Below are 15035 nucleotides of genomic sequence, written 5' to 3'. Positions count from 1 at the left end.
TGTGGTCGTCAAAAAGTGTCAATAAAATTTTTCCTTCACAGTGAAACACAAACCAAAATTTTTGGTCGCCAGATAGAAAATTCTGCTCGCCAATTTTTCTTTTAAGAATCAGAACGAAGAGAACGTGTTTGGGGCTGCAATGATGGCGATTTTCCGCTAACGATAAGATTAAATACAAACACGCTGATTATTTATACACCTACCACTGAAAACCCATGATGAACGAATCGAATGACGGCCATATACGCAGTTTCGTGCGACTGCCAAATGTTTCAAGTCAATTTTATACCTTCTCTTGTCTCTACCTTTTGGAGCAGAAATGTACCCGACTGAAAACTGCTGTTTGGTTCTTTGCTCTATGTGCAAAACGATCTTTCCTTTCACGTTCTGTCAAGACGATCGATGGATCGCCATGTTGAATATTGAAATCTTCCGCTAATTTCTTTGTGGATGTTCTGTCTCCACTTTGTAATAAATTACGGAAAGAGTTCAGGACATCTTTGGACACCACATCGCCTGAATAAATGTTCTTATTATATGGCTAGCTCTGTGAGCGGGCAGGATGAATCAAATCCTGCGCTGTGATTGGCTACCCGAGCGGGCAAGATGGAGCTACCTTGCCCGCTCGGGACTACCTGGCGTGTCCCACAAGAAAAATTTCCGCGAAAGCCATATAATAAATCCTTTATTAACCAAGCTTGTTCGGTCAAGATGGCTGGATATTGGCCTCGTTCTTTTTTTGCGAGTTTATGGACCTCAACTCCGTCTCGGTCCATAAACACGCAAAAAAAATAACTTGGCCGATATCCAGCCATCTTGACCTCACACTTGGTCAATAACCCATACATGGTGAAAGAACGCACGTGGCCTTCTGCGCCTGCAATACGTATGTTGTGGGAAGCCGCTGGAAAAACATGGCGGTGAAGCTTCGCAGTGATCGTAGCTGTGAAACATTGTGGTAGATTTATAATAACAGGAAAATCGGTTTTATACTTCAAAAGCAGCGGAAAGGTAAAAATTACGCGACCAATTGGCTGGCGGCTTTGAACTTTATCTTAATCGATTTGGCTGAAAATTAAAGTTTGTGTAATTATTGTGGCTTGAAATAGTTAATCGCCCACTGGCGACCAGCTGTGAAATTCTGGTCGCCAGTGCAAAATTTTTAGTCGCATTGGCGACCAGGAAAGCGCAATTTCGGACCCTGACAATACTGGATTAACTGACTGCTATATAATTGTAAATTAAATAACACATTAAAGTAGCGAATGTGACAATTTTACTCTACACGCAAACATTTGTAACTTGATACTTTTGTTTTCCTCGCAAAGGTATACAAATATACAGAAATATTAGCTTTTTGAAGCGATCAAAGAAGTAACGTAGGTACATGCACCATCTATTTCACATGGTGCTCACAAGTACCTACCCCATCCTACCCCCCTTGCTGCAAGCCTAATTAATTACTTGAAATTAATTAATTAAACAAACCTTAAAATATACACCTTATTGCCATAGTGTCATAGTGCCATAATACCTTATAGCCATAGTGCTTTAGCGGACGTCAACCCCCAGACCATCCCAATAGTGCACTCCGTACTAAAAATGAGAAACATTGCTGATAAAATTAAAATTAATCACTCCGTAAGAAAATTGTTTCACCTTCAGATCGAATATAACTTAAACTATGCTGCAACTGCAAATAAAAGCTTTATCCATTGGTCAGCAGATTTGTTCACAAAAATTCTAAGAGGAAGCAAAAGAAGCGAAGAAAGGAAGGAAGTATCCAGTCAATCTGCCACCATTCTTACAACTTGGATTTTCCAAGTTAAAAAGGGAAAATAGAAAAAATTATATCAAGATCTCTTCTGTTTTCACAAGAATGCATGCATCGCATATTGTTGAGAAGACAGATACTGAAGTGGCATGGTGTGTGAATAGTGTGCACATGCTCAGAAACATCGTGAATTTATTAGTTAGCACATGATTATTACATGTATCAGTTAAGTTGCATGTATATGTACAATTTTCCCTTTTTATGAGTTACCGTTTTTTGAGGAGTTGTTTTCACAGTTTTTTGGGTTAGTTTGAAGTTTCCTGAATTACTCTTTTTGGAGGTATTTTGACCCATTAAAAGAGCTTGTTTTGAAGAGTAAATCTCGTAACAGCTTATGAACATATACTGCTAGTAATCAAAGATTATGAGTGCGTTCGTCTCCCACGCCTTTGATATTTTAACTTAAACAGCTGTCCGTTGCTGAAATCATTATCTTTGTGAACAACTGAAGTTTTACAGACAGATGTAACATAATGACAAAGTCCACTATTTTTCTGTAGATTACAGTCAAACCTCAATTAAGAGGCCACTCTGAGGGACGAGACAAAACGGTAAAAAACAAAACAAAACAAAATCACCCTTGGGACGGCAAGATGCTGACCGCGGCCACTTAATAGAGGTGGCTGTTGAATTGAGGTTTTTATTACAGTGTACAGCTGACAATTTTTTCCGGGATCCAAATAAAAGTTGGCCGCTTAATAGATGTTTGGCTGTATTTTGATTTCCTGGCTTTTTTGTTGACATGTTGAGTGACAGCTCCAGTTTCGGTAAGTCACAAGTTTAATAGAATATTTGCCTTCAAAATTCATGCTAAAATCTCATTTTACTGGCAATTTTTAAGCGTAAAGGCTAATTTTTAAATGTACACCTGTGTTACATCTAGTATTCTAAGCTGGAAGCACAAATATCAGCTAGCATTTGCACTCTCGTGCTGCTTTATCCACATTTTATTGTAAACAAACTCTGCGCAACTGGAAACTGTTTCGAATATTTCTGCTGATGAATAGAAATAGGCAGCATTTACATTGCTGTTCCTTAGTGCTGGCCTACTCTCATAGATCTTGGCTTCAGAGTACTCTTCCATCGATTCAATTTTGAGCTTTGTTGAATACTGAACTATTTTTGGCCACTGGAACTAAGTACTTAAAGTCAACAAAATTTCTTTAATGTACTCAAAATATAGCCAATGAAATATAGCTGTTCCCACGGTTAACATCCCAAAGCCAAGGCGATTCAAAGTCGTGGTCATGAACAGAATAACTAATTGTTGTCCCATGTCGCATCCTGACAAAAGAGGCCACTCACAGTCCAGAATCAAAACAACAAACGAGTGATCGCGAATGATCTAAAAAGCAAATCATCTTGTTTACATGTGCTTTGCAATGATGTAATTTTTTTTCTTTTGCCCGGCCAAAAAATGTCACTCTTGTCTACATTTGGACTGCATTCCCTTTTTTGTCAAATGCAGTCAGAGTGAAAAACCAGTTCAAAGAAGACTCCAAAATGTCGAAAACAATGAAAGAAGCCACAAAAGAGAACAAGAATGATGTGGCAGATGGACACGAAATGTACAACACATGGTTTGGCAATGATGTCATTTGTTTCTAGCCCTGCTACGGGGCGGCCAAATCGGTGTCGCAAGATTGTACGAAGGTGAACCATCCCATGAAACTTGATTCAAGTCTGCATTAGGACTGCGTTCTACGAACGCAATAATTGACAGACAAAGAAAATTCAATTTGCCACATGGGAAATTACAATCAAAAGGCCCATACGTGAGGCCTTGGGTATGGTACTCACATCTTTGGACTCAAAGTAATGCAGGTACATTCTTTCCAGCTTGAAGTATCTTTTTCCCCAACCAGACCACAAATTCTTGTATTTTTTAAGTTCTCCTTCTTTCTGCAAGGTTGAAGCAATGAACATGTCACAAACTAATTTGCAACTTTACTTCAGTCAAGAGCAAAATGGCACTGTCCATTAGTCTCACTGCTAAAAGAATTTTAATTGGTATTGGTTTAACCTTAAATATATTTAATTTGAAGTTTCTGGAAAGAAAAATAGGGGTCACTGAACATCCAAGATCATTAAATCCATGCAAAGCTATAACAATGGCCATCTGCCCGATCATCGTTCATTTTATTACTTAGCGTGCTCGCTCATGCATGACATGGCATGTGAATTTACACGCGCAGTAAGGATGCACAGAAACAATTAGTGCGAACATACTTAAATGGCAGAAGAACATGAACAGGATCTAATTCATTGTTAACAGCTGGTAACTCAGAAACAGGTTGATCAGAAGCTTTGATTGCAATAAAGCTCGAGATGGTGGAATTAATTAACCTCTCTGGGTAACTCAGTCAAGAAAACACCATTTTGAGCCGATCACATTCCTCAGAAATGTAGCACCAGTTGGAAGAGAGGCGGAAGGCATGATCAAGCATAGAAGAAACTCTCGAGCGCGAAGGCAAGATGCCCACATATTACAGGAGATATGTGGATGAAAAGTTAACTACTATGCCAGATAAATCATCAGCTGATAACTTTCTTGAGACTCTTAACCACTGCCACTCTTCGGTTAAGTTCACTATGGAGATGGAGAATAATGAAATGCTTCCATTTCTTGGCACTCAGCTCCTTAACAGATCTATACAAATCCAAACCCAAATATATGTCAAACCTACCAACACTGGCCTTCTGCTGCATTACAAGAGCCATGTTGATGATCGCTACAAGTGCGGCTTACCAAAAACTATGCTTGATCGTGCCTTCTGCCTCTCTTCCAACTGGTCCTACTTTCCCAAGGAATGTGATCAGCTCAAAATGGTGTTTTCTAGACTGTTACCCAGAGAGGTTAATTAATTCCACCAACTCAAGCTTTATTGCAGTCAAAGCTTCCGATCAACCTGTTTCCGAGTTACCAGCTGTTAACAAAATTATGAACTAGATCCCATTTGCGTTGTTCTACCATTTAAAGACCAGGCTTCAGCCGATGTTGTAGCAGCACAACTCAAAGATCTGAGCCAGAAAATTCAAGTGACTGTCCAGCCCATGTTTGTTAGCCACAAGATCAAACAACACCTGAAACTGAGCAAAGTCAAGCCGTCTACTGTTAACCAACAATCCCTTGTTTATCCATTTAAATGTAACCTGTGTGATGCAGGTTATGTTGGTTACACAAGGCAGCATTTGCATCAACGCATAGACAAGCAAGAGAATGCACCTTCCTCCATTGGAAAACATTTTTGTGTGAAACATTCTTATGTGCCCAAGGATCTTACCAAGAATTTTACCACCTTAAATAAGAGCAAGAACAAGTTTGACTGTCTCATTTATGAAATGTTTTTATTAATGAACGGAGACCAAGTCTCAATGTACAGTCCGACTCAATTTGTGCTAAAGTTTTTAATCATTCGTAATTATGTTATTCTTGCATGCATTTTATTGTTCTTAACACCCTTTTTTACATTTTCATACTTTACATACTTTTACTTCTTTGTTTTATATTTATACTTATGCAAAAGTTTTTATCTCCACTTTTAAACTTGACAATGACCAAAGTTTGGTCGATACGGTGCACACTTTTACCGTTAGACTTTACTTCAAATTGTTTGAAAAAACCTTACTTAAAAATACTTTAAAGTGCCTATGAAGTAAAAAATAATTGCTCCTGATTTGAAAGGCTTTTCAAAGTAAAGAAGAATGGCGTTTTCCTTTTTGGAATATCTTTTTTCATTTTAGAGATATTCACGTTTTTGTATTATAAGTGATGATGTCATAGGTGGTTCCACTAAAACCGTTCAACACTCAATCAAGAATATCTCTAGAAATATTAAAGCAGTGTTCTTTAAACTTGGCACCAGAAATGTAAATCACAAAAGAAATGAAATGACACCCGTCGTGCCGTCACCATGACAGTTATGCTGCTGATCCTGTTTTAATTAAAACTAACATTACCAGATTTTATCTTAAACAAGGATCATCCACTCCCAACAATCTAATGGGGAGAGTTAAGACAATATGGGAATCACGTGTGTTCCGAGCAAGACCCCCTCTCCCTTTTCAAAGGGTTGCAAATTGGCATATTTGGTTTTTCACAGAAAGAGACTGGAGCCAAAAGTATTGCCATGGCAACAACACAGAAGGTGTCATTCTGTTTCTTTTGTGATGCACATTTGTGGTGCCAAGTTTGAAGAACACTGCTCCAATATTTCTAGAGATATTCTTGATTCAGTGTTTTACTGTTCCAGTGGAACCACCTATGACGTCATCACTTTCCTCATTTGCATAATACATAAACGTAAATATCTCTAGAACGAAAACAGATATTCCAAAAAGGGAAATGCCATTCTTCTTTACTTTGGAAAGCCTTTCAAATAAGCAGCAATTATTTTTTACTTCATAGGCACTTTAATATGATTATTTTTCTACTATCTTGATCCAGCTCCTAAGTATGTAATTTTATCAATCTTAAAATTTGAATAAGTTAAGCTCAGTTATTTTTACTCCAAAATGTTCAGCAATTGATGAAAGGGCCAATAGAAACCAATGATCTGGAGGTAACAATCAAAGGACCCTTGGAGTCAGTTCATTCATGTGATGGTTAATTTGCATTAATTACATGCCCTTTTGTTATGAAATATTGGTACAGTTAAACCCTGTTAATTCAAACCCTCAAGGGAAACGACAGTTCCAAATAGTAGGGGTTAAGTGCAAATAGATATCATTATACTTGAGCACTTGTTTGATAAAAACGATATCTATATTCCTCATGGAGACTGGAAATTCCAGAGGGTAGGCAAGCAGGAGGCAGGAGGAGAAGAGGTCAGACAGTCTTCTCTGTGGAGGGGATGGGCATTATCTGGGATCACACATTGCTGCTCCATTCCCACAAACACTAACACCTCACAAATCATTTTTAACTAATTGCTGTTGACAGGAACTTTGGGAAGATTGAAGGTTAGCTTTTGGGCACTAGGATCTCTCGCATGGTTTGGGTAACCAATGTGAGCTATGATTGGTCCATGATTGCCTTTGGAAACCACTGATCAATCATAGCTCATGCTTAGTATCCAAAGTGAACCATCCTAGAAATGCTAGTGCCAAAAGCTGGCACTCAGTCTCCCAAGGCTAGAGAGTTTCTGTGAAGGGCAATAGGTTGCCTACTGTCAAAGTCTGTGTTATAACCAATCGCTAGCAAGATCTTCAACCACAGAAAACATTAGATGAGTTTCCATCAGTCATGGATCAAATTTGCTTATTTAAAGCCTTTGTTTTTGTTATTCAAGAATTTAGATAACTGCTGTTACATCCTACAAACACTAGCAAAGAGGGTTTGGGATATCTTAAACATGAAAAAACTACTTTCATGAACAAATGCATTGTGTTTGGCCAATCCGACATGAAAGTATGACCCGCAGGGGTTGTAGTGGAATCACCACAAGAGTGAATGATAGAAATGAGGGTCATTATTTTAATAACAACAAAAAAAGACGAAGAATATTTATTTGATGAAAATGAAAACTTTCCATTAAATTTTTGTAATTTATGTAAATTGAGTGCAAATTTATTTGAGAAAAAACAGCAAAAAATTGAATGTTCCTTTCGAGTGAATGAATAAATGACGAACAAATAAACAAACAAACAAAGGAACAAACTAACGAATGAACGAAAGAATGAACACACAAATGAATGAACAATGATTGATGAATGACTGAATTCCTTGAATGATTGAATGAAAGAATGAATGAATGAACATGTGAATGAACAAACAAACAAATGAATGAATGGATGAACAAAATTCAATGAACAACTAACAAGTCTGTGTCAATTGTCAAGACTTAATTAACATTACAAAAACTCTAAATGGGGAGAAGGCAAAGTAAATTAAAAATGACTTGATCAATCTAAATATTGACATAAGATAAAAACTTGTTGTATAACTTCCAAATAAAAGCTTACAATTAGCACGGTAATTATTAGTCAGTCAGTCAATCTTACAAATAAGTCAATCTTATGAACATTATTCTTGAAAGGCGATAATATTGGCAAATTTCTAATTTCCCATAACTTTGGCTAAGTGTATCTGATACTGTGCTTGCCATTTGTCACTGTATAAAATCTAGGCTCATAAATCCTTTGTTAAGTGTTGCAGAAGTTAAAAAAAAAAAACATTACTGCCTCACCCTGCCCCAGCCCATACCGCCGTGTCAAAACTAATTGCTAGACTCATCTTCCACGCACATTTTTAAATATAAACTGAAAACATGGCTTTTTAAACAAGCATTTTCAACCCATTGACTCCCGGAGATTTTTGCCAAAAACACATTTTTAGGTAAAAGGTAAAGAATCCAATCCCACTGACGTGTTCGCCGATGTGTCGGTCAACAGTCATTTTTTGGACATTTTGGAGATTTTCAGCCTGGATATGAGCCAAATTAGCTCCAATCTTCTCAGAAATGCATTTGCGACATGAAAGCATGCCTTTCTTTCCACAAGCATTGTGTTTTACAACATTTTTGTTCAGGCATCTGCAGTAATCAAAATTTTGAGAGAAAGTGACCTATGTCTTTAGGCTTTTCACTTTTTTCTTTTTTTTTTTTTCATCTTCCTTTTTCTCCTTTTCTTATCCTTTTGCTGCGGTGATTGGCCCTCTACTGGGCTTGCTTCCAGTTCCAAATTTCTAGAGTAGCTAAGGAAATTTGGCTGCAAATTTTTCACTCAAATTTCTGCACATTTTTGTGCATTTTTCAGGCTCCATTGAGCCAATCACTCAGATCTGGGTCTCACTGGAGAGATCCCTTCCTCCTGTAGAACTTAAGTACAGATGATGCCAATTTTTGTAAAAGGTGATGACACCAGAAATGGAACAAAGGCCAACACTCATCATGGCTGGTTACAGGGTGGACTTGATGGGTTAAATTGAAGTTTTTAATTTTTATTCAAATTATTTTTTTTAATTTTTCTGTTTTTTACATTTTCTTATTTTTTTTTTATAGTAGGTATTTGCTTTTAAATTCAATTTCTTGTAAAGTGCCATTGAACCATTGGGAGATGGCGCTATAAAAATTAGTAGCAGCAGCAGCAGCAGCAGTAGTAATAGGAGTAGTAGGAGGAGTAGGAGGAGGAGGAGGAGGAGGGGTAGTGGCAGTGGCAGTGGCAGTGGCAGTGGCAGTGGCAGTGGCAGTGGCAGTGGCAGTGGCAGTGGCAGTGGCAGTGGCAGTGGTAGTGGTAGTGGTAGTGGTGGTGGTGGTGGTAGTGGTAGTGGCACTGGTAGTAGTAGTAGTAGTAGCATTAGTATCATTATTATCAGAGCGGTTTTCAATTGAGTGTTGTAAAACCAAACCCAAACCGATTACTTACCAATTAGACTACCCAACCAATCTCAAACCATAGTAAAACCAAAACCAAAACCAAAGTAATTGCCTAATTATTTTCAACACTCAAATGAAATCTGCTCTATTATTTATTATTATTATTATTATTATTATTATATTATAATAAAAATTATTATTATTATTATTACTATTATCATTATTTTACCAAGTGAAGTACAATTCAGGGAGTAATCGCACAAGTAATTTCAGAATCGGAGGAGTGCAAAACGTGAGGCCAATTTGAAATTACAGGCACAATTACTCCCTGAATTGTACGACACGAGGTCCAATTACTAACTAATCACATCTATAACAAATTTCGGAATTAAAAATGTCTTTTGAGAACTTCTTCTGAGTGAAAACATCTGTAACACTTTTCATAAGTTTGGAAAACTGTAGGAAACAGTGCAAAGGAAGCCATTAAAACATGCATAATTAACCTGCAAATCAAGCGAGTGTCCAATTAATTGGACACCCACATGATCATGCACCGATTACATGACAAATAAACACACAGAGAACCAATCACGATCGAGAATTTTGTTATAAATACAATTATTATTATCATTATTTAGTTAAAAAAGAATTACACTTGAAGTACAGAAATAAATTAAAGGTGAAAGTCTTTAAAGGAGTAGGTCACTCCAAAAACTGTATACTTTTTTCCATCACCAATAAAAAGTTCACATTGAGTTGAGTTACTCACCATTGTTTTTGCTTCTGAAGTGGATGCGATCCCAATGAAAAAGAAGTGAAAAGTTCGACACCGGGAGCCACCATTTTGAAAGGATCTGGAAGGCCAGGCTGCATATCTGTGACATCATTCCGTCCGAATTGGTGCAAAGCTCAGAGGCTAAAGCTCTTCTTTTCTGTTCTAAATTCAGTTGTGAGCTAAAAAATTCGGTCAGGGCTGTAAAACTGGAACCGAAAAGGATAGGGAAAGAGGAGTGACTTTCCTTAACTTGCCTAAAAAGAACAAAAAAAATTGCCAAAGAAGTGGTTCGAACAGCTACGTCGGGATGAGAGATTCATGCCAAAAAAACTCGAAAATGTGTATGTGTGCAACGAGCATTTCACAGACGACTGTTTCAAAACTCAATACCAATTTGAGCTTGTGGCTGGAAAGACAAGAAAGAGGTCATTGAAGAAAAATGCTTTCCGACAATTTTTCAATGGAAGGCCCTTGTAAAGGGATGTATTGCAAGCGAACGGTGCATCACAAGGAACGAAAAGAGGTAGCTATCAGTTATACTTTTCATTTTTAAAAATATTTTTTGCCCAGCAGAACAGTCGTTGACTTGATTGGGTAAATATTATTTCTGCACAAGAAATTGAAGCTCCTCACTGGACTACAGGGCTCGAATTTCAAGAAAAATCCTTGGGACCAGTTCTCAGGTTTGGTCACCAGCACAAGTATTTTAGTCCCCAAAAATTTTCGACCCCTCAGGCAATATATTTTCACAAAAAAGACACTAAAACAGCGTGAATCACGGGTCAGTTTCATGTATAATCAGTTTGCCGCTTTTTTTTCTATAATAACAGAGAGAAAATGGCTCAATGAAATTCTTTTCATCATTTACCAGTCTTACCAGTATTTATAAAAACATAGGCACGCAAGGCGTGCAAGAGTTATTTTTTTCTGTGAAGTTTTGGAGATAGAAGCATTCATGGTACAGTAATGATTTGGTTAATTTGACAAGTTTTTTTGGTTGCGATGTTACATCGGTCATGGTAAGATAGCTACATAGTAAGCCATAAAACGTTTGACTGAACAAACTACAGTAATCTGACATGTCTCCAGATTAATGTAGATATCATCTTATTTTCTAACAGACAATTTGATTCGCTCTTTGATACAACCCGTACTGTGATTGGTGTGACACGCGCACATGCATAACTCTCTCGCTCACCGATCACATAACCCTTCCAACCCCAAAGAGAAATTTTTGCTCAAAAATACTCAAGTTAATTTAAAGACTTTTTCGCATTTTACACAAGTCGTAAGTTTACCTTTTTACACAACACAACACAACACAACTTCACCGAAAATAGAAAGAAAGAGAAAAAAAAACCTCTGACACGTTGAAAGTCTGATTTAATTAAATGCACTTTAACTTGGTGCCACGCAGTCTTCAAAGAACATTTGAACAGTTTTCATACTTTTTACCTTAAAAAATATCGGACTGAAATGAATGTCATCAAATAAAACTATTAAACTGCTACTGCAGAGACGTAAAAACCGTCCAGAAACAAAACCTTCTTTTTTGTTTAATATCCTGGAAACAATAGCCGATAACTTGTCAGCTCTAATTAAATTTACTCCCATATAGAAAACAAAAGTGTTAAGTTACCATTTGTTACTAAAGATAGCAATCATCTCATGGGAAAGAGTGGTGACGATTTGTCCGCTCTAATTGAATTTACTCCCTTGTGAAAAACAAGAGTGTCACATTACACTTTGTAACTAAAAAACAAAAATGTCTCGTTATATTTGCATGCAACAAGAACAAAACAATCGTTACCCGCACTTACTATTGTAAACGTTAGAACTGTTTCAAATCTAAAGTCTCATCCCCTCTAGAACATGTCCTAAGAACTAGAAGCGACGATTCGTGACCTCTAATTGAATTTACTCCTTGTGAAAAACAAAAGTATCAAGTTACCTTTAACTAAAAATAAAAATATCTCGTAGCATTTGCATACTACGAACTCACGAACTGTTCAAACCTCAAGGCTCATCTCGTTCATTTAACTAAAATCCTCAGCCTAACCCACAGAAAATGTCGAAGTAAACCCAATATATGAATACTTCCTCCTCTTTTATAGAAGAATGAAAATGGCCGGTCTGAACTTTATCGGGATCAGATCTTCTCACATACCATTTACCTTTACAACAAGAAATTTGATTGGCTGTTTATAGTAGATCCAATCTGATTGGTGTGACATACATACATCTCTCACTCACTCACTCACTCACTCACTCACTCACCCATTGACCCGTAACATACTCGACGCGCCGACTAAGAGGTATTTTTTTGTAAAAAAAATAACTCAAAAAGCTTCTATGTTACAAGCTTTAATTCATTATATTTTGTGGACTGGCGCTAGGGTTTTCATGTGTTCATGTTCATTGATGCATAGCGACTGCATGCGTTTTTTGGAAGTGATTTATTAAATTTCTTAGGGTACCATGGGAACTTCAAATGCCCTGCAGATTTCTTTAAAATTACAAGTCAGACTAACCCGGTACAGTTTTCTTTTATCAAAAAAGTATTTTTTCGCTTTATAAATCTCTTGTGTGGGCCAAAATCTGAGCGTGTTTAATCATCGGCCTTGACAGCCAGGGATGAGTTAAAATACTTACAAATTTTTAAATGCTGTTTAATTTGATTTGGAATACATCGGAAGAAGTAGTTAACTGTACATCAGTCCTATCTACATATCGACAATTACCGATAACAACTCCTGCTATAGTGAAATCCAATATCCGCATATAAATAATATTTTGTCTGAAATGTGTTACAATTTGTTTTCAATTATATCAACACGATTCATCATTAATTAAGGACAGTGTTTCTGCATTCACATCATTTTTGGGAATTGTAGTTGCTAATGAAAGCAAATCTACGGTAAAAAATGAAGCTTTAATTTTACTGCAGGCTTTGTCAAGTAACAAGGCGAGTAAACACGACAGATGCGATATGGATAAACACAATAGCAGAGTGAATTTTCCTTCATCAGCTAATGTTTACACATGTTAAAGTTCCATATACTTTTTTCTTCTATCCAAAATCTATTACATATGCTTAGCTTTCCAACAATACAAATTACAATTCTCACAAAAAACCTTATGTATTGATAAGGAATGTCATCAATTTCACATTTCACGTCAAAGACATCGATTTCACTTCGCATCTTACATGTAAAGTCACTGCGTGTTTCACAAGAGTCCACCAAGTCCATAAGTGTAAAGAAACCTGGCAAACATGTACGAGCATGGGCAAAAAGTATCCAAATTTTATAAGTAAAAACACAAACTTGTGAGGTGGAAAGCATTCGCCCGATTTAAACACACCATTGAAAACTCGTCAGTTTCTGTGATACCAGAACTCCCTCTGCATTGAACTGCCAGTAAAATAAAAATGGAGACAAATCAGATCAAAAGCATTATACTGGGGATTTATTTAAGCCACCAATTCAATTCTGAGGGTAATATACAATTAAAAATAAACTTCCTCTTCCGCTAACTGCGTCCATTGCAATTGTACTGCAAAATGTACCTTCCATCTTGGTGACCTACTCCGGCTATTCTTGGCAACAAACACATCCTCTTTGCATCGGCATGGTTGCACATCTCTCACAAGTACACCACTGAGCATTTTCCAACTAATCGTTCCATTCAACTTGATTATCATCATCCCCGGAATCACTAGCACATTCTAGCTTCAAGCTCAGCCATACTAAAGCTCAAACGAACAAACACATTCTCAGACGGAATGACATCACGGATATGCAGCCTGGCCTTCAAGATCCTTTCAAAATGGCGACTCGCGGTGTCGAACTTTTCACTTCTTTTTCATTAGGATCCCATCCACTTCAGAAGCTAAAACAACGGTGAGTAACTCAACTCAATGTGAACTTTTTATTGGTGATGGAAAAAAATACACGGTTTTTGGAGTGACCTACTCCTTTAATGAATATCACTTTTAACATGATTTGACTAAGCTCCTGCACTCCCGCTATATTATTTTGCATAATTAAGCTTATGTTCTCTTGCACGTGCTAGACTGCATCTCTGGTTGGCTTTTCGTTTGTGAGGGAGGTCATTTGCAAACTAAGGCTTAACCCCGCCATATAAGCTTACCATAGTATACCTTTAGCTAGCTTGCATTGTTCAGATTGTTTTGGATCACCGCAGCATGAATGTCTTAACCATAGCAAGACTGAATAGAGAGAGGAGATCACACCACCGAAACCGCCAACTGAATTTATGTCTGTCGAGGTCACTTTCGTTAATAGCCTTGATGTGACCACACTGCACAGCCGTTATTATGGTGATCAACTTAAGCTAAGTCAATTTAGCTAACTTACAGATCTTATTTAATCCTCGTAAAACTCAACATCAAGATTCACTGACCGTAGGCTTTGAAGTATTCATGTCTTGTTATGTAACTCTCGGCGATATAATATCGTAATTCTGTCGCATAAAAAAGGCTGCTACGTGCCAGACTCGTCTGAACGTTCGTCTGAACGAGAAGGGTTGGCCGCCATTTTTGGGTCTGGTTAGGACTGGGTCCAAGTGCTCTTTGTGTTGCGAAATCCAAGGCCGGTGATATGCAGGCGGGTATGTGTATCCCAGCACACATATCACTAGTGATATGTGTATCCCCCGTGGGGATACACAAAACACTGATACTCGCCTGGGCATTCAACGAACAAAATGGCGGCTCGCTGTAAAGAGTAGGAGAAAACAGAAATGAATTCGCGCCCAATGGAGCAGCTTAGAACTTCTTGAGTTTGGTTGAGTTCCAACCGACTCGATTGTATATCTGACTAAAACTTCGAACAGCGGATAAACATATCACTAATTATTTCATGGCGCAGTGATCTGTGTATCCCCTTAACACAGCCGTTACATGCTATCTACCTGATCGAAAAAAGGGCCAGTTATTGCCGAAATGTGCTGGCTGCTTACTCGCGACGACGTTTATACCCAGGTTGAGGTTTGCGGAGTTTCCAACTCGAATGTCTAAATATCTAAGCTGAAATTAATCGCGTGCACGTGCAGGAGATACACTTATCACTAATTATTTCATGGAGCA

The 15035-nt window shown here is 37.6% G+C and overlaps 1 protein-coding gene and 1 pseudogene across 4 annotated transcripts in view; one reads left to right on the top strand and one right to left on the bottom strand.

Annotated features, from left to right (window-relative positions):
- LOC110053785 (uncharacterized) overlaps window positions 1–14845 on the bottom strand; it is a 123941-nt gene extending 109096 nt beyond the window's left edge. For 2 of the 4 annotated variants that reach the window (XR_016207826.1, XR_016207828.1), the window contains exons 1-2: window positions 14351–14845; window positions 3635–3736 (exon numbers count right to left, since the gene is read on the bottom strand). Coding sequence is in view for 1 of the 4 variants with exons in the window: in XM_089291453.1 (XP_089147579.1) it covers window positions 3635–3736; window positions 14351–14371 (123 nt within the window). In the remaining 3 variants the exon portion in view is untranslated. Of the gene's footprint in view, window positions 1–3634; window positions 3737–9919; window positions 13339–13493; window positions 13817–14350 lie in introns of all 4 variants that reach the window. The other 2 variants (XR_016207827.1, XM_089291453.1) reach the window with 2 other exon arrangements.
- LOC110063206 (uncharacterized) lies at window positions 4355–5256 on the top strand (annotated as a pseudogene).
- Window positions 14846–15035: the final 190 nt, after the last annotated feature.

Source organism: Orbicella faveolata, unplaced genomic scaffold, assembly GCF_042242905.1.
Source record: "Orbicella faveolata isolate gen_17 unplaced genomic scaffold, um_ofav_v1 contig_24, whole genome shotgun sequence".
NCBI lineage: Eukaryota > Metazoa > Cnidaria > Anthozoa > Scleractinia > Merulinidae > Orbicella > Orbicella faveolata.
This window is presented reverse-complemented; position numbering and strand designations above follow the sequence as displayed.